This window comes from Carassius auratus, chromosome 6 (assembly GCF_003368295.1).
Source record: "Carassius auratus strain Wakin chromosome 6, ASM336829v1, whole genome shotgun sequence".
NCBI lineage: Eukaryota > Metazoa > Chordata > Actinopteri > Cypriniformes > Cyprinidae > Carassius > Carassius auratus.
This window is the reverse complement of record NC_039248.1, coordinates 25947268-25974983: the sequence shown is the minus strand read 5'-3', so window position 1 is coordinate 25974983 and position 27716 is coordinate 25947268. Positions and strand designations below refer to the sequence as shown.

Here is a 27716-nt window from a genome sequence, read left to right as displayed (position 1 = left end):
GGGAATGGGGCTCTGAGACAATGTTTACACAACTTAATATGGCCTGTGTATAAAAGTGCGACGGGAGTCAATGAAGCAGGCATTCCTTCACTAACTCTTACTTGAAGTCTTGAGCACACCCACATCAGGTGCACTCACTCACTCACACACACACGCTCTTGTAACTAGCAGTATTAGTCATTGAGGTTAGTAATGTGGCACTGCACAATTCCAGCGTGTCGCGTTCCCTGTTGAGTCTGTAGGAGGCCTAGAATCAGACCCACATTTGAGAAACAAGCAGAAACCAACGGAATCAAGCAGAGGCCTTCCTGATCGCACCTCCAACACTGTCTTCACCTGGACAGGTAAGTCTGCACAGCTACCAAGGGCAACAAACCTGTTATTGCTATTTTTATCTGTATTTATAAGGAAAAGCAAATATTTTGTAGTGTGCATCACCAGTCAACAGTTTCAGACACATCTGACTGAATTTCTGACTTAAAAACCTTCTGCATACCCAGCTAACAGTGAACGTTCTCTCAACATTATGAACAAATATTCATTCTAGTAATGTTAATACAACATCTGTTCAACGTTATAACATCTTCAAACCATAAGCAATAAAAAATATTATTTATGCATTGTTTGTGGAATGTTTTTCTGAAACATTTGGGATATTTGTCTATGGTGGTTTAGAGAATATTCAAAAGTAATGTTCCTATAATGTTTGCAAAATAATAAAATAAAACGTTCCCCTTTAACTTTGCGTTAAACATTCACATAATAAAGAAAATTATTTTATTTTAATTTTTTTTGTGTGTTTTAACATTTTTATAGCTTAATGGCAATGTTAGTACAACAACATATTTTTGCAAACGCTTGAGTGCTTTGAATTCATTTTGGCTACACCTAAATTGTGGCTATAAATGAATACAAAATAATAAAAACATTATGCAAAACAATTACAATTGCATGCGAAAAAGTCTAATTGCACATGACTTTACTATTCTTGTCAAATGAAGAAATCGGTCATAATAAAGGAGTAGGCATGTCCAAACATTTGACCAGTAATGCAGTTTTTGTGTGGCAAAACACACAAATGCATTCATAAATATACATATTTAAGTTCTCCAGGGAACCAAGCAATCGGCCTTATCACCAGCTCATGTCATTGACAGAGGCTGATATGAATTCAGATGATTCTAAATGCACCTGTTCTCAAGAATCTCAAGAAACACACAGTTCACCTGTCGCTCACATGCGATTTAGATAGATAAAGGGAACTCGTCTCAAAAATTAGAAGGTGTAAATCTCTTAGGTTTTCGAATGTCATCTGGCTGGCCTCCAGAACACCACCAGCAAACCACAAATGACTGTTTTTTTCCCCTGAAGGGAAAAGTGCAAGTGACTTGTGCTCTGGCTCTCATCCAAATCCTTCAGAAGAAGAAAAGAGCTCAATTCCCAAAGGCAAAAGTAAAGTTTCTATTGATTTCCACTGAGGCTAAGCACGGTATTGTGACTACACTGTAATGTAACATTGTATTGAGTGACTAGGACTAAACTGATTATTGAGTTTTGTTGAGTGAGTTAGCTTATAGCAAATGTCAACTTTTCCTTAAAGCAATGGATCAAAAATATAATGTTCCAGACTTGCATGACTTCTAATTTTTATTATCTTTTGTTTAAAAAAACACACACATAAGAGTCCATATATAACTTAAAATATAGTACATGCATTGCATAAACTAGCCTACTTTTACGCTGCAAAAAAATTATATATATATTACATTTGATTTTGCAGTATTTTATTGATTCTTTGTCATTTCTTAAGCTTGACAGTAAAATTACAATTTGCCTTTGCTATGTGGAAAACAGTTGCTCAAATACAAAATTACGGTTTTGGGACAACACGCAAATGACAGAGTTTTCTTTATTTTTAAGTGAGCTATTCTTTTAAAAATGAGACATTTGATTCTAGTCTTTTGCTTCAAGCGAGATTGTAGATAACCTAAATCAGACAATTGTCTGAGAAAATTTGGCGCAGGTACATCACACCTGCTCTGGATGTTGAGTAATGAAGAAATCCCCCGTACGATTCCACTTGATCTTAAAGCTTCCAGAATGAATCAGAGATACTTATCAAAGGCGGCTCTCAGCAGTTGAGTGACTTAATATGGGACTTTGCATATTACCAAGCCATGCCAGTTTTTGTTCAAACAGCTGTGTGGGTTGTGTGTAAAGAAACGATGACAAAATTCAATGTTTTTACAGTCTTACAGGATAGATGGTGGACTTATAGTGTCACAGAACAATGCAACAAATTTGCATTTTCATTATAAATCAGTGAAAGATGTGCCACAGCATCTCTAATCTTTAAAACCATAATTTCCTTACTATTGTGGCCCAATAATTCCAATCTGAGTTTGTAAATGAAACAAAAATATGAACATTCATATAGCCTATAGGCTGTGACATAAAATATATTATAAAAATATATTATGGCTCAGAAACACTTTAGACACTTAAAACACATTTAAATGTCAGATGTCTTATGGTTTTGACATGGGCTTTTCACACTTGAAATAGGGCCTAGTTAACCCTGGGTCATTCTAATGCCAGGTAAACATAATCCTGAGTTTCATAGTGTTTATGATTTACCCGCGGTTAACACTTAATCTTGGGTATCAATAAACTTGTACACTGTAAGTTCCTAAACTCAGTGTTAGCGTTCTTATTTGCATATTTGCGAAGTCAGTGTCACTGACTGAACTTAACTTAACCCTGGGTTATCTGCTTTTAACCCCGGCTAAACAGAACATCCCATATTCGAGGAAAACTTGAAAGGGCAGTAGCTATGTAATATGATTACGTCCATTGGTAGATGTAGCTAAACATGTAGCATGCTGTGTTTGTCCAATCAATTACACTTACACCGCAAATATGTAAATAAGAACATTAACCCGGTTTTAATTATGTACAGTCATCTTATGTAGGTCTATACCCATGTCAATAAAACAAAAGAGCAGTGTGAACCGTGAATCACGAGCAGGGCTTGAAATGACCCAGGGTTAACTAAAGTAATCAAAATTCTAAATTAACAATGGTTTTAGTATAGTAAAAATATAGTAAGGTCATTGTTTTTTGGGAGACTTCTTACCATTTGTATAACCACAGTTTTACTACAAATATCACGGTTAAACAATGGTTAGTTTAATAAAACCATGGTTAAATTTTGGTCAATATGGTTTTACTGTTATAACCATGGTTTTTGGTTTTATTTGGAGTAAAGCCATGAATAATTTAAAAAAATAACCCAGGGTTAACCCTTATGAAACAAAAATATATTGCAGTATACTGGAAAATATCATGTAATATATTGGGCATAGATATTCTTATATATATTTATTTTTTTCCAATATATTGCAATATATTGAAAGCGGCAATCATTTGTATATTTTGCAATATATTATATAATATATGTATCATCAATATATTATTAAATGTATTCAAATATACAAAATATTAGAAAATAAAAAGGGACAATAATATATTACAATATATCACAATATATTTTAAGAAATCTATTTCTAAATATATTTTCCTTTCATAAGGGAAGCTCAGTTTGATGTTTAGTCAATTTTATGTGTGCTATATAAGACTCTAAATTTGGGGGCCACTTTATGTGGATACGAGCATTTGTAGCCAGCATTTTGACCTTGATAATGTTTTTATTGGTTCTGCTGATGGTTTTTCAGAATCAGCCAGTCGTTGTGTGACACATCACTGGAGCTCAGTCATATAGTGGGAGAGCCACTGCACTAATTGCTTGTAATGATTGCCAAATCTTTTATGTCCTTATGATGTGAACAAGCTGAGTATTGCGCAGCTGTTATTAAAACCCTGCAGTCAACGGAGCATTTATTCCAGTAAAAAACGTTTGCTTTGAGCACAGCATGTGCACACTTGTACACAACCTAATAGACTCATCGAGCGGTGAGACTCGTTATTAATAGGTAATGTTTTGCTATTGAACTGAGCCATGCTGGTTGCTATCCTGGGAGAGATACCAACACAAAAGAAAATTAGAAGAACTAGAAGAAAAATTAATCCTAACTAGGTACTCTGTTTAATTAATAAGAAAATTATGTCACAATGCAAATATAAAATATTTTATTTTCTGTCCTGCATGATTTTAAAACAAGTACATCATTCATAAATCATTCTTTCTTGCTTAAGTTTTTTATAATTTATTTTCTCTTCTGTGTGCATCATGCATAAATGAATCACAATAACTGAAGTCTATTTTAGGCTATTTATAGATTTCTATGATAATTAAAGAAAAATATATTTTTTTTAAATCACTTTAATTTCTTTTTTAATCACTGCAATATGACAAAAAACCATACCTTTTATTATTATCATTTATTTCCTTTCCTGTATGCTTTTTAGAGAAGTGCACCACTCATGAATACAGCAGGTGTATAGTGTGACTGCTGGGAAGGACCAGTGTTGTGTCTTCTGGTGTGAAACACTGACAAACAGTGGTTATTTAGCACTGAATGCTGCTGACCTGGCAAATGGAGCGTCTCTTAACCCTTCCAAAATGAATTTTAGAGTCTTTAACCAAACTCATTTAAGGATCAGTCATGGGCCTAATCCCGCGCCTGGGGAGCGTGTTTGCATCTCCTCACCACTGCTTTTTCTCCACTGGCCAGCGTCAATATGACTAAATGTGCCTGTCTAATGGGCTTATCACAAGCTGTTGCAAGCAACAGTGGACACTAGGTTACAGACATGAAACTAAGCCGGCTCCAAAAGCACGCTCCAGCTTTTTCTTTGGAGAGGAGAGGGAGGGGTGTGTGAAAGCAGCAGGCGTTTGGAGATGAGGACGGGGATTCCTTGAAGGATAACTTCATTTCCTTTAGGGTTTACTCCAGGCCAGCTTCAAAGATACGGACCGGGGCCTCCGTTTGTGTTTGCATACAGAGATGTGAAAGAGCGAGAGACAAATGGTTTGACCTCGACCCTCTGCCATTCCATCGCCGCGTCCAGCGTGATGCATGCAGCAGCAGCAGTGCAGTTTTGACACGTTTTACTACTTGAAGTCTTGACAAATTAAATTTATGGTTGTCATACGTCCTGGAATAAAAAATAAATAAAATGATCTTTTCATAAAACAAAAAATAAATCAAAAATGTGCTTAATTAATTTGTTATTATTGTAATTTTTTTTATTAAATTAAATTAAAATAGTAGAAATTGTAATCAATTCTTAACATTAGTTAGTATGAACCTACAATGAAAAATACTTGTTATATTTTCATTAATAAGCCTTTAAAAAGCTTAATACTTATTCTATTTAAACATTATTGTTATTATTTACTTGATTTCCTTTCTTCTTCTTTTTCCACGTGTGTGTGTTGTCTGAGACACTGTTGTCTGTTTGTTCTATGTTTAGCAAAACCCTTGAAATAAAGTATTGTTTAAAAAGAAGCTTGATGAGTACTAAATGTATTGTTAGATGTTAGTCAATGCATTAACTACTGTGAAATAACTGCAGTTTCCAAAATATAAATTAGACAAGACAGGGAAAAAAAAATAAAATGCATAGATTAATATTTGTGTTCTTAAAACAGTATAAATGTATTATAGAGTTGAATTTAAAAGGTCATATTTTGAAAGCTTTTTAAAAATGAGGTAAAAGTCAACTGAGAGACACAATAAAAGGTTTAAGCCATAATAATCCATCCTTTATAAGCTGAATGATTGTTTTCCTTTTATACCTCTTTTCCTCCGCTATCGCTGGGTGTGGAGCGATCTCACCATTTTATGAATGACGGCAGTGGTGTGTCCAAACAAACGGAGGATGTCCGAGAACATGTGGTAGATGGGGAATGTCCTGTAGACATACGCTCTAATGACAACAGATTACCGACAAGAACGTCTTACTCTCCATCTGTGCCGTGAACTTAAAATCAAACTATTACACCCGCATTTACTTATGAAGAGAGGAGGCCGCCCCAAAAATACCCTCACATGGTCTATATGTGAAACTTTTATGGCTAGCAATAAAACGTCTGTGTGTCTAAGAAGACAAGCTGGTCATTTACTCATGCTGATCCAAACCTGTGTGACTTCATCAAGTCATTTTTGAGTGAACTGTCCCTTTAAGACTGGAGAAAATAAAGAAAGAAATACTTGTGAACCATCGGTTTCTGCTTTTACAAATGCAACTGTGACATTTGAACACTTATAGTTGTAGTCGCTTGACCAAAGCAAGCTTTGTTCTCATTGGCTGCCTGTGATGTTCTTCATGTAATGTAGAGGCCCTGACAAGACCTTCATGATTTATGATGCTCATTGTGTCTGTCACAGGGAATATTTTACAGCTTTCTTGCATTCCTCAGAGTAGTTTCTTAGATGCCCCAAGACATATTTTAAAATTACACAGCCTTCATTCAAAGAACAGCTTATTTTTTTTAGGAAAGGTTCAGCTTCAGCGCATTTGCATGATTGTAGAAACCTTTGCATGGGAAAGAACCACTCAAAAAATATAGTAAAGTTTATTAATCATTTGATTTAGCTCGTTCATTTTTATTTTCAAGTTTTGATCATTTAAATTGATTATTTAAATTGATTTTTAACATTTATTTGCAACAATATTTCTAATTTAAATTAGTTTTTCATTTACTGTTTATATTTATTTTATTAACTTTTTTGAGTTACTGAAAACTATATTTTTAAGATATTGTTTGCTTTTGACATTTCTAATTAGTTAATTTATAATCTATTTTAGTTTGAGCTATTTTATATGAACAAAAAATACATTTTATTTAATAAATGAATAAATGTTTTTTTACATATTAAAATATTATTTTAATATTAATTGAAACTAAAATATATACATTTGTACAGCTTTATTTCAATAGCTGAAAACAGTTTTTAACAGTTTTAGTTTTAGTTAAAAATATCATCCCTGTTTTTTGACACCACATGTGTTGATGCGACCAAAACAGCTTGTCATCTTTGTTCTCTTTGCTTGTTTTTCCTGCAATATCTCTTGCATTTCACTTTAAGGCATACTTCGCTTTTGTAGATGACTGTTTCAAGACAAACTGTTTAGGAAACTCTTGTTTTCAGTCGGCAGTTTAAAAAGATGTTTCCTTGTGGCTATTCGTGCTTCCGAAGCATAATGATCTTCCAGTGAACTTGTAACCCGAGCTGCTCTTTCCTTCAAGCAATCTTCCCACCTTTTGTGTCTTTACCTTCTGGCCACTGGAGATAGATATCAGCTCCCGCCCCGCCTCTGCTGTCATCTTACATCTGATGCATCTTTTCCTCTTTACGATTTGATTAAAAACTCATGCTGACACAGGAGACAGGAGACCGGGGACGGCACCTTGAAAGCAGTCCTCCAAACCGTTGCTCTGTTTCAGTGTCAGTCACCATTCTGTACAAGTGACCCATGAGTAAGTGACTCAGTCAAATCCAGTTTGCTTCCCCCATGCTGCACTGACTTTCTGCGTTCACTCCCATTCATCCTGAAAGCCTTAAAAACAGAAACAGCATCACTTAGGCTCAGAGTTTTCTTTGGGTTGGATGAGTTGCTTGGCTATGAAGCACCAAAACCTTCAAGAACCAGCGGTTTGCTGAGTGTTCTGGTGTACGGCGTCTCTTTCACACACTACATAGACATGCAATTGTATAATATCGAGGTGTATGGTTTAATGACAACTCTTCTCTTTGATTTCTGCAGGAGATAATGGCCAGTCCTGTCCGAATCCAGTCAGACAGCGCTGTTCTTCAGCCGCCGCACTCCACAGGCTTCACCGAGAGCTCGCTGGCCCTTCTCAAGCGAGAAGATGGCTTGGAGATGATCGACCACAAACCCCGTCTTGACGGCTTGGACCGAGGACATCCGGGACTTTATCTGTCCTGCTTTGACATGCTGTTCACCGAGGATGCTGCCTGGCTGGTGAGGGTGTCGGATTCGTCCACATCCACAGGCGTCGGGCCCAGACTGGAGCCGTGTCAGGAGCCGGAGCAGTGTCCGGTGATCGACAGCCCCGGGCTGGGAGCCTCGCCGCTGTCTCCTACTCTGGAGGAACAGGTGGAGGAGCGATCATTAGAACAGGTGCAGAGCCTGGTAGTGGGAGAAGTTCTGAAGGACATCGAGACCGCTTGCAAACTTCTCAACATCACACCAGGTAATCATTCTAATCTTTCCAATTAGGGAGCAAAAAATCTAAATATTGAGAAAATCACCTTTAAAGTTGTCCAAATGAAGTCCTTAGCAAAGCATATTACTTATCAAAAATTAAGTTTGGGTATATTTATGGTAGGAAATGTACAAAATATCTTCATGGAACATGATCTTTCTTAATATGATTTTTGGCATAAAAGAAAAAATCGATAATTTTGACCCATATTATTGGCTATTGGGACTTGCGACTTAAGACTTGAGGTTTTGTGGTCCAGGGTCACTTATATCAAAATATGAATATTATTTAAATTAAATGAATTAACTTTTAAACAATTGTTAAAAAAATAAAATATAATATAATAACAAAATTATTTAAATTTCATATATGTATCTATATATCTACATCTATATGTATCTATATCTATATCTATATCTATATATATATATATATATATATATATATATATATATATATATATATATATATACATATATGAAAATATCAATATTTTTTCAATTAAATTAATTAACTATTCAAATGATTAAATATTACCTTTTAAATTATTAGATACATTTAAAATTACACACATTTCAAAGAAAACATTAATCGAATATTATTTTAATTAATAAAGATAATAAGATGTATAAATATTTATATATTTAATAAATATTAATATAGTAAAATAAAATATCACAATAAATTGTTAAATGTTTATAAAACAATAAAATGTTTATATATTGGTCTTTTTGTTGCCAAATTCTACAACGAGTAGAAAATATTTGTCCCTTTCATTCCATGTATTTACTGTTTAATATTTATGTTAAATATTCCTCAAAATTAAAGATGTTTAGGCAAAAGATAAGATACGATTTTACAATCTTAAACTGCAAAATAAGATAAGCAGCTTTAATAATATATAACAAAGACATGATAAAAGTCATTTATTGATGCCAGATACATACAAATAATGTGTTTAGACAATATTAAACTGCTATAAATTAAAATTTTGCTTACATTACATTACAGATTATAATTCAATATGCCAGTATATCATGCATATTCACATATATTAAGGTCAAATATTTCAGTAAAATACATTCCGAATGTGTTCACAGATAAAAAACACTTAGTAACACACTCATGACACGTCTCGTTCACAGCCTCCGCAGTAAAACACACCGTGCTGATATTATCATGACGTTTATTCAAATGAACAACTCGCCATTCATCACTCCTGTTCAATGTGAGTGACAGACAGATCTGAGTTATGATTGAGCCGAGCAAACAGTCATAATGAAACTGTTAGAAAAGGCCTTTGACTCCCGCAGCCCTGAAGGCAGCTGAAAGCACATAGACCAGGATCTGCCTAATCCACCGGAGTTTCACTAATGTGCTGAGAGCTTTCCTTTAGGACATTCGAACCCCTCCCGTATAACGATGATGAGCTGCAAACATTCAAATACGTATTGTTTTCAAATACCTGTGCATCTTAAAATAGCTCATAATTGTCTGAGCTCATAACTGATTTATCGATTTGTCCCTATTTTACAAGCACGTTCATGCAATTTGTGGTATCATGCTAAATTCTGCGTCTTTATTTAGTCACACCACCTTACGTAAACACCCATCCCCACTGTTTGCTCTTCTGAATGGCGCTCTCCGTCACTAAGACTTTTGGAATCAGTCCAAACAGCTCTGAATGCCAACAGTGTGTTTTGTCAGAGATGGCTGAGCTCTCCAGACTGAACACTTATCTGATCTGATCTTTCAGACCCGATGGAGTGGAATTGTGGGAACGTTCAGAAGTGGCTGTTGTGGACGGAGCATCTCTACAGGCTCCCGCAGGTGGGGAAGGCCTTCCAGGACCTGGATGGCAAAGATTTATGCTCCATGAGCGAGGAAGACTTCCGACAGCGTTCGCCCCAGTGCAGCGAAACTTTACATGCACATCTGGATATCTGGAAATCAGGTCAAATACAAATAGTCTGATGAAAAGCACATGCAAATGACTGTTTGAATTTAGGGCTGTGCATAATCCAGAATATAAGAATTCAGTCCCTTTCATTTAATCAGTGTGAATTTGAATTGAATTAGCCAAACAGGAAGTTGAATCAGATTTCGAATGGCAGGAAACGTATTAAAATACGATAAAAAAATAAAGCACGGTGACCGTGTTGTTATTGTTAACAAACCTAAAACTATTCAATATTGTTTTCAGTAATTTAAAAAAATAGGCTAAAAACTTTCAACTTAAAAACATTAAATGAAAATGAGAAATGTTCTATTTTTTTTGTAAGTTAAAGCTGAATAGAAATACTTAAAAAGTAATCAAATTCAAAACAACACATAACAAAATCACTAAAAAGTAAACAAAAAATTTGAATAACATTATGTGAATGTACAAAAGCAGTCAAAATATTAATAAATATTTTTTGCTATTTTTTATGATAATAATAACAACTATTTATTATCGTATACTGTATGTGCAATGCATTTCTTAATGATATAATTACAGGTAATTCAAAATGAAAAATATGATTTCTTGATTATTTCATTATTAAAAACAACTGTCACCAGCTCTGTTATTTAATTCTATTCCAATTTAATTCCATTTTGAGAAACGGTATTATATAATGCAGTCTTAACTCAGTCCTGTAAGCAGAATGTTTGCATGCATGTGTATTCATGCTGCAGTTCTCTCTCTTTTTGTGCATTCAGCTGCTTGGATGAAGGAAAGATGTTCAGGTGGAGAGACCAGGATGAGAGGTACGTCACAGAAACACCACAGATGATACCAATATACAGAAAAATACCATGGCATTCCCTTACAAACAGACCACAGACAGAGCATAGTGCTAGTGAAAGCAGAGGACTGTCATTGTCAGCTAATGATTAACCTGTTCAGATCCGATCAATTAATGCCAATAAACAACAGAGGTTATCCTGGGACATTTTCCATAAAGTATTTTCATTGACATTTGTAAACTTGTACAAATATTATGGCAATGTCATGATACGGATGCTTACAATATACATATACCATAGTGTTATTATTGTTAACTCCAACTAAAACTATTACTAACTGTTTTTGTTACTTAAAGTATTGAAAATATATATTAAAAACATGATGACGATGATGATTTAATTACTAAATTACATTAGTACATTACTAAAACTCAAAAAATAAAGCTAGTTCAAAATATTAATAAATACTATGATATTATATATAATACTAACACTGGTCCATGATACATGTTGATTTATATTTTCTTTAAATTGCACTTTCCCTCCTTCTGTCCTGCAAACTGTGTCACAAAACAAAACAAAACAGAACACTCTCATTATAATCAATGAAGGGAGGTGAAATGATTGACAGAACATGCTTTTTCAGCACACACTCTTATTGTTTTTTGAGCTCTGTCACATGCTTGTAATCTAGATATAAATGCATTTTTCTATAAAAAAAAAGGGTAGCTCTGGCTATGATCTATTCTGACTACATGTAGTTTTTTATTATGTCTTATTACCTGAAATGTAACTATAATGTCATACGTGTGCGTGTGTGTGTGTGTTGTCTCACAGAAGGTGAAGAGCTGTGGTCTGAAGCGGATTCGTCTTGTTCTGGTCAGCCGATACATCTGTGGCAGTTCCTCAGAGAGCTTCTGCTCAAACCTCACAGTTACGGACGCTGCATCCGCTGGCTGAATAAAGAGAAAGGTGAGGACATGACAGCTCTCCTGCACAATAATGGATGCCCACGGTCAGTTAAAATTAGGCCACACTTTCCATGAACATTTACATAAAGTTTGCTGAGGTATTTCCAAGATGCATTCTTAAAAAATAATGGCTCCATGAAAAACCTTTCCATTCCACAAAAGGTTCTTTATAGTGTTTTTTTTGGATTCTTAAAATGTTATTCAGTCTATGACAGAAGTGCTTCTATGGAATTGCTGCGAAAACCTATTTTGGAATCGTTATTTTTAAGAGTGACAATGGAAAACGTTTCTTTCGTGTATTAAAATGTTCTTCACATTAAGAAAAACTGTTTTTTTTTATAACTGATCATTTAAGATTCTTTGAGGAACCAGAAATTGTTCTTCAATGGCATTGCTGGACCTGAGTGTACACATGTCCAAAAACATTGCAGTACCACTCTGCTATTTGGTGTGTAAGCAAAGCATCTTACCTAATGCCATAACGGACGTGTTTGGGATGTGTGTCTTCACAGGGATCTTCAAAATCGAAGATTCGGCTCACGTGGCGCGTCTCTGGGGTTTGAGGAAGAACCGTCCGGCTATGAACTATGACAAACTCAGCCGCTCTATTCGGCAGTACTATAAAAAGGGCATCATCCGCAAGCCAGATGTCTCACAAAGACTCGTCTATCAGTTCGTCCATCCGGTCTAAGAGCGATGGTGAACTTGACCTCTGAGAACCGACAAGCCCTCCTGCACATCTCCTGAGACTACTTCTGGGTTTTGCATGACAGTGAAACCAAGAAAGGTGCAAGCAAGTTCCAAGACACAATCGTGCTTGGAAACGTCCGATGTGTACTTGCACTCTTTTAAAAACTCCTGTGTCTGTTAAAATGTAGTATCAGCTTTGCACTGCTACTTTCTGTTACTTTAAGAAAAGCCTGTCAAATAAATGATGATGTTTAACAGAAGCCCTCTAAGAGAGATTTAGTAGATATTCTTTGAAGTATGTTACAGGTTACTCGCATGGTCTGCCTGTCAGCTAACACGCAGCGTGTGAATCTCTGAGCAAACCTTGGTTTCCCTGCCCATGATTTGCAGTGGAAAGACTGGAGTTTGCATTAATCTCTGGCTGCCACCCAGCAAACATCCCCTTTTTTTTCTGGTTTGTGATTAATTGCACTGCAAACCTTTCAAGTCCGCCCATGTGAACTTTCTCCACTTTCTTCAGTAATCGGCCACCTTTGCACGCACCTCCCTGCTCACGTCACATTGCACACTGATGCAAACGAGGGCTTATAGCAGCCTGTGGATTTTCATACACTGCATTTGTCCTGTGTGTTGTAACGGTTAATTGACAGGTTTAAGTCCTGAAGTCTGAGTTTAGCAGAGAAAGTCATTTTTTTAGCCTGAGAGAGGTTTGGTTTCTATTGTGGCTCTTGTATTTTTGTAAATCTCTATTGTGAAGTCTAATCTAGAAGAGTCACTGGATAACAGTTGCTTCCACTAATGCCGTCATTACAAAATATTATCTGTAATTATACAATTATATTAAAGCTGAGAGGTCATTTTTCATGTACATTCAGTTGTTGTTCCTAATGCATTTCTTTATTAAATATTCTTTTTTGCATCCTGTTGTGTCTCACAAAAGATTTAATTTAAGACATGTTTATTTTGCAATATTTTTTGTCTTCCATGACAATTAATATTCCTTCCAAATACTTAATACCATGATGCATCCAGACATTTTATTTCCATTTTTTTTTCTTTTAGATATAAATAAATATTATATATTACATATATAATTTCATTATTTTCTTCTAATATTACTTATTTTGAGTTTGTTACGTTTGAGATTTTTTCTGCTGAGATGTAAACAAAATTAAGACAATTTTCAGACTAAATATTATACATTTATTCAATGAATACAATTTACATATTGAATTTCATCATTTCAATATTTTTATTCTAATAATACCTTTTTTGTATTTTTATGAATAATTATAATATTTTTATGAAAAATAGTAATTAATCAAATCTAAAAATATATATATTTTTCTCTTTTCTTTAAGATAAATATTACTTCTTTTTTTTTTAGCTAGCAATTTTGAGGCGAAATATGGCTAATTTACTCTAGATTTTTGGACACTATAATCAGACTAGTACATCTGGTTGCATTAATAAAAATTAAGAAAAAGAATATATATATATATATATATATATATATATATATATATATATATATATATATATATATATATATATATATATCTCAGACTAGTAAAGGACTTCTGCAATCCTGACCTCTAGTGGTGACCCAAAGCTTTGTATTTCACTCATCTGCATTGGTCTCAGATTCATGAGGTTTTTTATTGTGAACTTGAATGGAACAGTTACTACGCTGACATGAAGAGTAAAGCACATCAGTCCAGTCTAAACATACAGTATATACACATCACAGAGATTCCTCCATCCACAATCCATTACAGCCGAGCCTGAGCGAAGCTAAAAACATGACAAATGAAATCACCATAGATTATTATTAACATTGTTGTGCTACAGTAAGGAGTTTGCCCCCCCAATCAGTTATGGATTTCATGTTAAAAGACATTCACTGTCTCATAAACAGGCAAAAGGCAGAAGAAAAAGCATGTGCCCAGACACCACTGTGAACCACAGTTCATGGTCATGAAATCAAAACTAATATCCTGACTCAAATATTCTGAATTTGTATCATTAAATCCAAACACTTCAAACAGCAGTCCTTTCTAGTTTCAAGACACTTCTCTAAAGTTCTGCTCTCTTTTAAGTGAAAGCTTACAATTTGTTCACAGGCTTTTATGTTTTCTTAAAATAGGTTAAAAAAAACTGAATTTAATGTGTTTTGAAGCATTATTTACACTTGGGGTAAAAATCATGATGTATTAAAACAAAACCCTATTTACACATGTTTCTGGTCTTATTGTGAATCAAGAAAAATATGTTAAAACAATAAAAATGCTCCGCCTCTACAACAACTCTCCTTGTTGAATGATGTCATCAAGCCCTTTAATTTTCAAGCCCCTCCCCTCAACCACAAGGATCCATTCTAGCCCTCTTTTCACATCCAATTAGCATAAAAGCAAGTCCCGCTCTACATTTTACTCATTGAATTTCCATAAATACATCAAATTATGTAAGCAAAATATATTGAAAATGCGATTTCATGTTGATACACGAGAAAGGGCCACTAGGTTTAACACAGAACCTCCACTTCAAAATAAAAGTCTTGTATACACATTGCATAGCCGATTCTCGCTATGCTAGGCTTCATGGACGTCATCACATTAATATTGTTACAGGAGACCATACACGAACACATGTCAGCAGCACAATAAATCATACTGAACATGGCTACATAGACACAGAATCATTCCCTGCTCTCGCCGGGGTATGATATGTGTTTTGGATACTGTAGATACTGTTTTTCGTTATGGTATTGAGGAAACGCTGCGTAAAGCTTCTCAGCAAGTCAGTCAGGCAAGGACATAAGAGTTTCTCTGAAATCTTGCATTCGAGCAGTGCGGGGTAAAGTCTTTAAGGCTCTCTTCACCGCTCTAAACGGGCTCGACGTAGTTAGCTGGATACAAGCCTAGCTGACCGCTGTCCAACCGGCCTTTGCACCAACCCTGCTCGTCCTCATCCTCCAGTTTGGTCAGCTCTTCTCCTGCCAAAACATATGGACCTGTGCTTAATATGAGCGGATGAAATGCAAAGATGGGCATTTTTAAGAATCAAACTCTCATTTTATAGTCACTGTGCTAGTTTCATGCCTCTTGCCATTTCATGCCATTTTCTTTAGGGTTCTTTGTTGAATAGAAAGTTTTTTTTTTTTTATATTGTCTGTTTTAACATTACAAATGTACTTACTGTTACTTCCAAACAATTGAAAGCATCCCTGCTGAATAAAATTCTAGGTATTTTTTTTAATTCTATTAAATCACCTTCAGTTTAGTTCATCAACGGTTCACTGTCATATAGAACATACAAAACTAAATAATATAATTATTATTAAACAGTGACAGTAAAGACATTTATAATGTTACAAAAATATTTCTATTTCAAATAAATGCTGTTCTTTTAAACTTTCTATTCATCAAAGAAGGTTTTCACAAAAATATGAAGCAGCACAACTATATTCAACATTAATGATAATAATAACAGCATATTAGAATGATTTCTGAAAGATCATGTGACTGAAGTAATGAGGCTTAAAATTCAGCTTTGCATCACAGGAATAAATTACAATTTAAAATATATAACAATAGAAAACCTTTTTTTTAATAGTAATAATATTTCACAATTTTACTGTTTTTTACTGCATTTTAATCACATAAATGCAGCCTTGGTGAGACGTCTTTCAAAAACATTTCAAAATCTTCTGAAGCGCAGTATGGTTCTCACCTGCTTTAAATGTGAGCTCATCTTGTTCCTGGCCCTCGTAGTCATACAGCGCTCTCACTCGCACTCCTTTACTCTCCTCTTCGAACGGATTTCCAGCGCCGTTTGTTTCGCTGGCTGGTTGAGCCGCGGGCGGCTGCTCGTCATCGGACCATTCGGCAGAATACTGCTGGTTCTTCTCAGAACTGCTCACGCTGAGGAGAACAACCAGACGAGAGACGCTCAAGTTAGTTTCTTCATAGATGATAACATTAACACAGAGCTCCGACAGCACAAAAGCATCAGCACCTGCCCCGGTTTGCAGTCTGCGGTGTGCCCTGATCTACAGCATGTGTGACTTGAGTCAGCGTGACTCCATCATGGCTCCTCTTCACCTTCTCTTTCTTATTAATGGAGTGGCTCAGCTCTGGGTTGAACTCCTGATGCAGAGACAGGGTGGATTATGAGGGGTATTCAGTAACTGGCACCTGCACATCTTCACAGATCCCACATGCAAACTTTACCTCAAACTGTGGCCAGTTCATGTGCATGCCTGGTCCGTGGACGCTGCTGAACCACCTGAGGTCTTCTTGAGCACTGGCTGAGGTGATGCTTCGCTCTAGTTCCCTGTAGACTGCAGCATAGCTGTACAGATTCAATTACAGAGATTATTTAGAGACTGATGACTGGTTCGGTACATGCAATTTCCTTAAATATTCATGTTTTTGAAGTTGGAGCAGGGCATTGAAAGGCTATTAAAATTTAGAATTTTGTATATGCGCCAGTATAAATATTTGGAGAGAAAGACTATAAATTATAAATCATATAGTTTGGGGTCAGTATGATTTTTTATTAAATAAGTCTATATATGTAATATGTGTGTGTGTGTGTGTGTGTGTGTGTGTGTGTGTGTGTGTGTGTGTGTGTGTGTGTGTGTGTGTGTGTGTGTGTGTGTGTGTGTGTGTGTACTGTATATAGATATAGGTTCTGGAAGATTATTTTGTGTTGGGTTTTTGAAAGTCTGCATTTGTTTGATAAAAAATTACAGTACACATTTTAATATTGTGAAGAATTATTCAAATTGAACAGGACTGTTTTCTATTTTAATATATTGTAAAATGTAATTTATTCCTGTGATGTGCAGCTGAATTGTCAGCATCATTACTCCAGTCTTCAATGTCACGTGATTTTTCAGAAATCATAATAATATGCTGATTTGATGCTCAAGTAATATTACTTCATAATACAATTCATAACAGAAATATTTTGTAAAAAATAATTTACTGTCATTTATTAATTGAATGCATCATTGCATCTTTCTGATCCCAAATTTTGAATCTGCTAAAAGTTTAATTCCTCAACAGAACACTAGCATATAGATGAACTCAAAACCCAGAAATCATGTTTATGAATGTATTATGTTCAGGAAAAGTCAAGGCTTCCGAGCACCAGGTTTAGGAGATCGGATCAGTGATTTGAAGCTGACCTTTGGCTCTCGGTGAGGTTGAGATGGCGTTTGATATCCAGAAGCACTTCCCGGAGGAAGCTCAGCCTCTTCTCCTCAAACTGCTGGCACTGATCAAACACCACCTCCATGTTCTCCATGTACTGCGGCGTGCACCTGCTGAGCTCATCAAGGCTCTTCTCGTATTTCTCTTTGGCCTGAAACACAGAACAAACAGCCTCTTAAATCATCTGACTTACTGGATATGAGATGCCTCATTTATGCAAATGTGAAGAGGCGAGCCAATCAGAACAGAGAGTAAAGTTCTGACCCAGTTCATGAGCCAGAGAGAACAAAAAATGGTCACGTATGGTACACAAAAACACAATATTACAGGTGGACTGTAAAGAAAAAAATATGAAATAGATTTGATATGATCCATTTCATAGTAAATTTAGGTGGATGTATTAAATAAGAAATTAGCAATTTTCAGACACACTGAAATAATGAATATTTGTCAGGGAAATGTGATTAAGTGTCTTGAAAATAATGACAATGCAAAACCCATTTTAAATAAATATATTTCATAAGAAATAAAACTATTTTAGGACAATTAAGATTTTTTTTTTCATTTATATTTTGTGCTATTTTTACAAATTCACATTTCTGTAAAACAAGAGCAACAACAACAAATAATAATAAGAAGAAAGAAATACAGAATAAAAGGTGTATATTATTATGCATCACGCCCCTGGACTCATTATGTTGTGTTTTCCCTCCACATGTGTTCTGTGTCACTGTTAATTAGTTATTCCATGCACCTGTGTTTCCCTAATTATCCTGAGTCCATTCTGTTAGTGTTTGTCGGTTCTTAATGTCTTCTGTGTGCTCTATGTTCCCCATTTGGATTATTAAAGACTCTCGTTCCTGGACTCCTTGTGTAACGTGACATTATTCTGATTAAATGTAAAATAACTATAATTACAGTAATTTAAGAATCACCAAAATGATGAAAATAAGAAAAGATGCTTATGAAACTTGTAAGACAACTTTAGATTCTGGGGTGAAACATGAGTAAACCTGGATTTACTTGCAACAACATTATCATAATTGACATATCATCATTATATGGGTCAGTTTTATAAACGCACATGGGATGGTTTCATAGACAACTACTGTCCAACTTGTCTATTGTTGTATTGTGGCTCAGCCGATTCCTCTGGGACTCTGGGTTAAGTGCTTCTAATGGATGCTGGGTTAGGTTAAAGGCTAATGAATTGGATGTACAGTGCGTTAGAGGGCCGTTTATTGAACGTCCCTGTGTGGTTTCCCATTAAGTGTTGCAAAGGCGGAGATGTAATGTGAAAGGAAGCTCTGGGGAGTCAGACCTGCTGGTGTAATGAACAGCAGATGAAATTGCTTGAGGAAATTTCCATTCGCTGCCGTCTGTTGCTTCCATTGTGTTGAACTTTAAAAGCGGATTTTTATTATTTTTTGTTGACAGACGGGTGGAAGAAATGTCACATGAAGTGCAACGTGAATTTTATATAAAATCCATATCGAAAGAAAAACCAGGCCAGCAGGTCAAAATTTTATGGATACTGTTAAAATACAAAACCAAATATTGACAATAATGTATGGCATTCACACAATTTAAAGAAATGTCCCAGTTGTTCTGTAGAATGTGTAAAGTGCATGACCGTAAACATAACTTTTCTTATGTTATTAATAATGCATGTTGTGCATATTATGCATTATGTCCTTGCCTGACCTTTTGAACGTCGTTTTTGCACTTGTCCAACTTCTCCTGGAGTTTCTTTTGCTGATCTGATGAGACTGACGCCTCTCCTTTGCTGTTGGCCTCCCTTGTGGATGCAATTCTTTCTTCTTTGCAGGCCATGTGGTACACTTTCTTTGCTGTTTCCAACTGCAGAGTGAAGATAAGATGAATTTGGTAAGCATAAGCAATTTAAGACAATTGTTTGTCGTTTTGAGCAAAGATATTTCCAAAATGTCTTGTAGTTCCAAGTCAGGACATAACATTAAAGGTGCATTAAGTCTATATTTGCAGTAGAATACTAATGCTGCGTATGTGAAACAGAACACATAAACATTTCAAACCGTAGTATGCCGCCGTGCATTGCGTGTTTAATTAATATTTTATTTTGCATGATTAAATCTAATATTTTGTTGATATTGATTCCATTTCTATTGTCATTCTAATATGCTCAATTGATGCTCAAGGAACACTTCTGATTATCATCAATGTTGAAACAGTTGAGCTGCTTCATACTTTTGTGGAAACCATGATACATTTTATTTAATAGGATTCTTTGAAAAATACAAAGTTCAAAAGAACATCATTGCACATTGCATATTTCAAATAGAAAGTGTTGCAAAGCTCTGTCTCCTCACCTCTTTGAGTTTTTTGGCCCACGGTTTCTGGGCTTTTCGGAAACCCTCTTCTGCCTCTTTGGTTTCTTTGAAACCGCCCATCATTTGTTTGTGGTAGGCCTCTTTCTGCCAGTTCTTCACCTTCTCTAAGTCCTCGTTCAGCAGGTTATTTTTCACCTCCTGGTGTAAGTCGCTCACCTTTTCTGCTTCTGTCATCAGAGCGACCCAGGCTCTCTCCAAAGTCCCGTACTGCGGCCCTGCGAGCAGCAACAAACAACACATTAAAATGAATGAGTGAGAAAGCGAGGGTGAAAGAGAAGTTTATTTAGCTTAAGAAGTAACAAAACATTTGCTTTCAAGATTGTCACTTTAAATCTATTGAAGGATTCTCCACGAGCACATCATCAATCATGCAGTACCTCTCTCCACCAGCTGCCTCCACCTCTTGGACCAGTCGGTGAGCTGCTGCGCATAGGCCTTCTCGATCTTGGCACGCTCCTGGATGCAACTCATCATGTCACTGCAGAGTCGATGGCCATCCTCGATTCGCTTCACCGTACGCTTGTAGTTACCAACCTGAGAAGCATGGAGAGATTCTGAAATAAGTCAGCAGTAAAGCATTAGAGCTAAATAGAATTTGCAATTTAATAGAATAAACCGTGACTTTCCACTTTCTCAGTGTCCTTGGTTCCATACAGTATGGATAAAAAAAACATACAACAAACAAATGTAATCTACAAAAATGTAATCTAATCTAAAATAATGATAAAAATAAATCTTTTTAATTTAACCAACCAATAACATTTTCATTTGGATTGAAGAAAGTATTTGAAAATAATATATGTATATATATATATATATTTTTTTTTTTTCTCAATATTTTTTTATTGCATTATGTAATTATATATATATATATATATATATATATATATATATATATATATATATATATATATATAAAATTACATAATGCAATACATTACATTTCATGAAAAAAATTATTATATTAAAATATTATTATTATAATATAAAAGGTTACATAAAAGGTATATATTTAAAATTGAATAGTGTGTGCCTTATGCATACTATATACTAGCTTTAGTAAGAGTAGTATAGTCCGTGTTCTTAATCAACCAATAAAACAAAAATATAAATTTATTTTAAAAAATTACAATAAAATTTATTCTTAATATATTGAAATTATATATAGACATTTATTTAATTTATTTTAATTAAATATATTTTATAATTACATGGTTTAAAAACATTGGGATTAGGGATGTCAAATTTCGATTATTTCCATGATCGATCGTCGTTTAAATTAACGATCAATTAATCGATTAATCGTTAACCATAATACTGCAAAATGCGTCTATTGCAGGCACGCAGTCAGCGGTATGACAGGATGTGCAAAAGCCACACACACACACAAAACGCTTTCTCACTTGAATTAAAGAGGTTTTAGTCTGAATAAAATGCTAGTAGCAGGATTATAAAATGAATAGATGCGATTATGATCATTTGATAAAATGAAGAGAGCGCGCCATACTTTTGAGGTCATTGTACTTTGTTGACAGTTTCCAATCCCGCACGGAGAACGCTGAACGCGCCTCTTTAAATGGTTTTGTGGTGCTCGTTGTTGTATTTTAAAGCACAATTGCGATGTTTTCAACTGACATTATTGTATAAAATTATCCGAAATGTGGAGCGCGTGTGACTGCGCTGCACATTAAGTGAACTACATCGGCGCTGCTGCACCAAAACACAGTTGCTCACATTAATTTGATCCTGCTGGATTCTGTCCTAGAAAATGTCAGATTTTTTAAAATACAGCGCATTAGATCGTGACAGTGCATGCGTGCAGTCGAGGATGAGCGAGCGCGGATTTGGCTAGATTTATTTGGAGGTTATTGCTCATGTCTCATTCGGCACAAATCGAAATGTTTCCATATTCGCAATGTATTTGAATGTTAAACTATTATTTATAATGTAAACTAGGCTTGTACTTAACACGCATTCGCATATAGACGGAAAAGATGATCCTCTTCATATGAGCAAAAACGTCCTTGGCATAACAGCAGAGTGGACCGGTATACTACGGTCTATTTAAACTGAATGCTCCAGGATTGTGTCGGTCACAGCGCCTATTAATCGCTGTTTTGAATCCAGCAATTATTTATTTAGAAATGATAAGATCTGATTATGACAAGTGTGGTATAAAAGCTTTGTTTATTAGAGGAATAATAGGTTAACTGGAAAATGTTAGATCGCGACCATGCTTTTGGACCCCATAGTCTTCATTTACGCGGCTTTGTTCTGGTTTGCCGGTTGGTCACGAATTTCCACAAATTCAGTATATTTAGGCATTGTTTCTTTTCCTAAATCTTCATAGTCTAACCCTCTAATTTCCCAGGTTTATTTTATTATCTTTCGCTTTTAATAACTGTTTTCGCATCTCTTACTGTGGTAAACATGGGAAGGGAAATTAAAGATTTCATGAATTAAGAATTCGTTCGATTTATTAATTTGTTCCCTTATTTCACTTAAATCATGGGTTATTTAGGGAACAAAATTAATGAAACATGGACAATTGCCACATTAATAATTCGTAGGAATGAATTAACAAGTTGTAGGAATGAATAGACTACCTGTCCTGTGTCCCGCAGCCCTGCAAAGAGCACGATATAAAACAGTTATCTGATGAAATGATTAGTAACTACATTTCTATTGCATTTAATGTTGAAGAACTTTTATGTTGTTTCTATTTTAATGTACTTTAAAGTTTAAATCACATTAAAAGCTTAATTTGTACATTGTGAATGAATGATGATGCTTTTATATATCGTCACCGTCACTCACAGCCGCTCGCACGTGTTGAGTGCGCATGAGCCGCACGCAGCCCAACATTGAATCGGTTAACCGACCATCGATAGCCTTAATCGATTGCATCTCTTATCGAAAATTAATCGATCATCGATTAATCGTTGACATCCCTAATTGGGATACTTACTTAAATAATCTTTAAAATCTCTTTTAGGATTATGCCAGAAATTGTATTCTATCAAACACATTTTTATATGGAGTCAAAATGATATTTACTTATTTGTAACGCTTTCAAACCTCACGCTAAGTCTGGTTTGAAAGGTTTATATTATCTGTTAAAAATAGATTTCTCTGTGGAGAAAGTGAATGGGCTCTTACTAGAGTCTGCTTTATAATTTATGGCAGATAAATCAACAACAATGACACAGTTCTACTTCTAATACTATGTTAATACCATGCTGATTCAATATAATGTTTGGTTGCCCTTTGGCTGTATGACACACTTCCACATCACTGAAAGTCATTTAGTCAATATGATACAACATCACGTGACAGTCACTGTAATCAACCATCAGAGCTTCACAGCCATGATTGCCTGTACATGCCTGGATACATGATGATGATATGTGTGATTAATAACATATAAAAACAACATGTAGTAAGATTTTGAGCCTGACCTCCCAGAAACTGTCCGTGGTCTCGTCGGACATGGCGGACTCATCGTAGGCACCCGACATGATGTGAGATTTGGCAGAGCTGGATTGAAGCTAACAAATGCAATTCACCATGTACTGCAGAGAAGAGAAAATGACAAAAGAACGTAAACACTATTGTGCAAAAATCTACCAAGAACAACAAAGTATTTTACCTCCTACACGAAAATGATGCTTTGTTAAATACATTTAATGTATTGTGACATTCAGACATTTTATCAAAATGTCAAGTTGGACCATGCATCAAGTAATTTAAAAGAATAGTTCACTGTAAAATGCATTGGATGCTCTCCAGTGAATGGGTGCCGTCAGAATGAGAATCCAAAACAGAATCCAAACAGCTTAAAATATAATCAAAATAATCCACACCACTCCAGTCCATTAATTAACAACTTGTGAAGCAAAAAGCTACAATCTGGTATGAAACAAATCCACGTTTTAACTTCAAACTGTTGTCTCCGGCTAAAATATAGGCCTAAATTCATCACGTTCTGCAGTGAAAAAGTTGTCTCTTCTGAATCATGAGAGAAATCACCACAGATCAAGCACCTTTTACAACCAAAAAAAATCTCAAACTGCTCTAAACACAGATGCTTGTGGATTTTAATGAACGTTATCATGAATTATCATGAATTATGAACTAATATTCTTTCCAGCTGTGGGCGATATACTAGCCAAGAGCGATAAAGTTTAATTTGTTTGTCACAAACATGCAGCTTTTTACTTCACAAGATGTTAACTGATGGACTGGGTTTGTGTGGACTATTGTGATGTTTTGATCAGCTGTTTGGACTCTCATTCTGACGGCACCCATTCACTGCAGAGCATCTACAGGTGAGCAAGTGATGGAATATTATATTTTTCCAAATTTATTCCTATGAATAAACAAACTCATCTACATCTTGAATGGCCTGATTTTCAGCAAATTTGAATTTTTAGGTGAACTTTTCCTTTAGATAGTCCAAAACGCAGGAAAAGTGAAGTTTTTAGTTTTGTGTTAGGCATGAATTTAGTTTTCTGAGCATTCAAGACTAGTTTACAAACTTGCACAGAAGTCCATAATGGGTGACCTGTCGCTGACTACCAACCCAAGTAGCCACTTCAATATTAAAACTGTAATTCGGTTACATGCCTTTTGCTAAACCACTGACAAAAAGAAAACAAAGTGGAGCCCAAAACACCCCTGGAGGAATCTTTTAGCAATCAAGTGGAAACCAGATCTGTTGTTCTGGACGTGCAGACTCTCAGATGGATACACAAGGTTATTTTAAACCAGTTTAGTTCCTGCACTAACCCAATATTTCTGGGAGTGACTATTTATGATCATATGACCATAATTTCAGCTGAATCAAAACAGAGACGCTGTCTGACAAAGCATGTTGCTGCGGTTTCCTATACAACACAGGGAATATTTGCAATAATAATTGCTTGTAAGTTACATTGTTTTGTGTTTATCTAAACCCAGACAATACCTAATTGAATCTGTCAAAGGAAACTGAATTAAATGTCATTTTTGCCTGTACAAAACATTCAATAACATGCTAATGTGATCATAATATTCTCACTTAAAGAATAGTCACCAAAAGAGCAGACTTTGAACACAAAGGTGTCATCTGACCAGACTTCACAAATGATTCAGTATGATTAAATCCCACTGCCACTTCATACCTGACCACATTATGCCTGGAAACAGTTTGAGGCCTGATTGCATCATGATCATTTAACTCTCTATCAGTGATTGACAATCATCTCGTCAAAGTGATGGACATCGATCAAAGTGAAAACACTGAAGGAAATGAACGAGAACCCAAAGAGAAGAGACAAATACAAACATGACCTGAATGCACAATAGACATCTAACATAACCTTGGGAGAAAACGTATATTAAGGCTCGCTGAAGGCGTACTAGGAAAACAAACAAAAACGACATTGACAAATGACTCAAGTGACTGCTGAGTGTTTGCAATGATAATAAAATTATAGGAGAGCCATGATGATGTCATGCCATTATTCAGACCTGACAAGAAGAGACGTGCTGATTTAAGGGCCTCCAGTTATTTATTAAGACACCAGAAGGGGGGCTGATTTCAACTGAAACCAATAAATATGAACACAGTTCAGAGAGAGAGAGAGACGATGATGTACAGCGCAAATGCACCAAAATTCACAAAAAATTTTTTAACCCTTTAAGGCCTACTGGATCATATTTGATACACAAATAAGGCCTTTAAATTATCTACTTTTTGCACACAGTACTTTCTGTCACCCGATTGATAGTTAGTATCACAAAGCTTTTTAGCATCACTGTACAAATGTCCACTTAAAGATTGTGGTAGAAGTGTCTTTTTGTAATGATTAGTGACAAAAGTAATGATTACAGTAATGTTCTATTTGTTAACTATATTTAATGCATTAGCTAGCATTGAGAAATACATTGTTACAGAATTTATAAATCTTTGTTAACATTGGTTAATAAAAATACAGCTGTTCATTGTTAGTTCATGTTAGCTCAGGTCCATTAAATAAAATCTAAATTAAGATTAATAAATGCTTTATAGGTATTTGTCATTGCTGGTTTATGTTAATTAATGTTAATGTTTAATGAAAAAATTTTTGTTAAGTGTTACGGCAATTCTTCAAGATGAACACTTCATGTTTTCTATTTATTTGTTTGTCTCCCATCATCATGTGTTGTATTGCATTGCGTTGCGTGCAATATTATATGCATGTGCATGTGCATTGCATTATATGTTTTAAAACTACAAAGCTTTTATGATAAATATTTTATTTAAGTATATGCTATACTGTTATAACGATCTCATTGATTTATATCACAACCAGAATTTCTAACTTTTTGGTCACATATCAGCATCTGCACTAAATTGCATATTTTTAATAAACCTGAGGTCTTTTTTTTTTTGAGTTTGTAATCCATGCTCTTTTCTGCTTCATATACCGTATGAGACATAAAAGCCTGATGTATATAAAAATTTAAATGACTTTTGAAAAATATTTTGTCTAAAGCTTCAAAAAAAACTTGACAGGGTTAAAGAAATTGTTGTGCAAGTTGCTGAAAATCAAATTGGCAAAATGGCCTCAATTTGGGCAGCATGTTCAGTTAATCGATTCAAACTGACGTGGCGGCAGTGGGAGGCGTTTAATCATTGCACATGACTCTATTTGGCACATCAGACAAAAGAACTGTAAAAGTGGTTGGGCATCCTAAACTGTTGATCGACTTAGATCATAGCAACATTCAAACCATGGCATCACAAATGCATTAAACATGCCACATTATTTAAGATCATAAACTTTAACCACTTTCTATATTTAGATCAAATTAAAATGCCTTCAAATATGTAAGATAACCTTATCTTGGAATTTAATACTATCTTTATCTCATTTCAAAATATATGCTAGAGTAATAAATAATACAAGCACATTCAAATACAATCTACAACCAACAGATCAAAGGTCACTGCATGTATGAATGCACTAAAATACACACAAAAACACAGACTCCAGCTATTACATGTTAAAGTATCTCTGATAAACTCAACTAATCATAATTCAATTTAAACTTTGAATGCAATGCAGGAGGCATGAAAGCGTCTGCTAAATGCATGAATGTAAATACAAGTCCGACAGACAAAAACAAAACCCCACGCTTCCCCCAAACAAAGCTCTCCTCCAGCACATGCATCATCTCCTCCATACTGATGACGAACGCTCCAGCCATGACAAAAGAGGAAAAGCAACAAAAGGCTCACCGATCCCCCGCGTTCAGCCAGGACACAGGCTGCCTTCACAACCCAGGCATGTGGGACCCTCCACCGGCAAAAAACAAGCCAACCTCCGCTCCACTCCACACTTTTGTTCAGTTCGCCTCTTTGTTCCTGGGTTAAGTGCTTCGTTAGGGTTTAGAGTAACTGCAGATGCAGTCAAACTCACTGTATCTCTAATGCTGAGTAGTTAAAAATGCTTCTTGGTGAAAAAAGTGGGTGTTCACAAGTGCAGCATTGTGTGTGTGTGTGTGTGTGTGTGTG

At 35.3% G+C, this 27716-nt stretch overlaps 2 protein-coding genes across 3 annotated transcripts; one reads left to right on the top strand and one right to left on the bottom strand.

The window, feature by feature from the left end:
• On the top strand, positions 1-13495 carry spdef (SAM pointed domain containing ets transcription factor). 2 transcript variants are annotated; one of them, XM_026266053.1, is made up of 6 exons: positions 1-344; positions 7735-8185; positions 9954-10151; positions 10901-10948; positions 11765-11899; positions 12411-13495. In XM_026266053.1, the coding sequence occupies exons 2-6, from the start codon at positions 7741-7743 to the stop codon at positions 12587-12589; spliced, it is 1005 nt and encodes a 334-aa protein (XP_026121838.1). In that variant the 5' UTR covers positions 1-344; positions 7735-7740; the 3' UTR covers positions 12590-13495. The 2 variants fall into 2 exon arrangements, with proteins under 2 accessions (XP_026121838.1, XP_026121839.1); XM_026266054.1 differs by lacking the exon at positions 1-344 and adding an exon at positions 7236-7641.
• A 733-nt stretch (positions 13496-14228) lies between these two features.
• pacsin1b (protein kinase C and casein kinase substrate in neurons 1b) lies at positions 14229-27716 on the bottom strand. The gene is made up of 10 exons (XM_026266051.1): positions 27441-27716; positions 23635-23748; positions 20554-20710; positions 20156-20391; positions 19512-19667; positions 17783-17958; positions 16821-16941; positions 16606-16736; positions 16321-16511; positions 14229-15583 (listed from the first exon to the last, which is right to left on the bottom strand). The coding sequence occupies exons 2-10, from the start codon at positions 23692-23694 to the stop codon at positions 15474-15476; spliced, it is 1338 nt and encodes a 445-aa protein (XP_026121836.1). The 5' UTR covers positions 23695-23748; positions 27441-27716; the 3' UTR covers positions 14229-15473.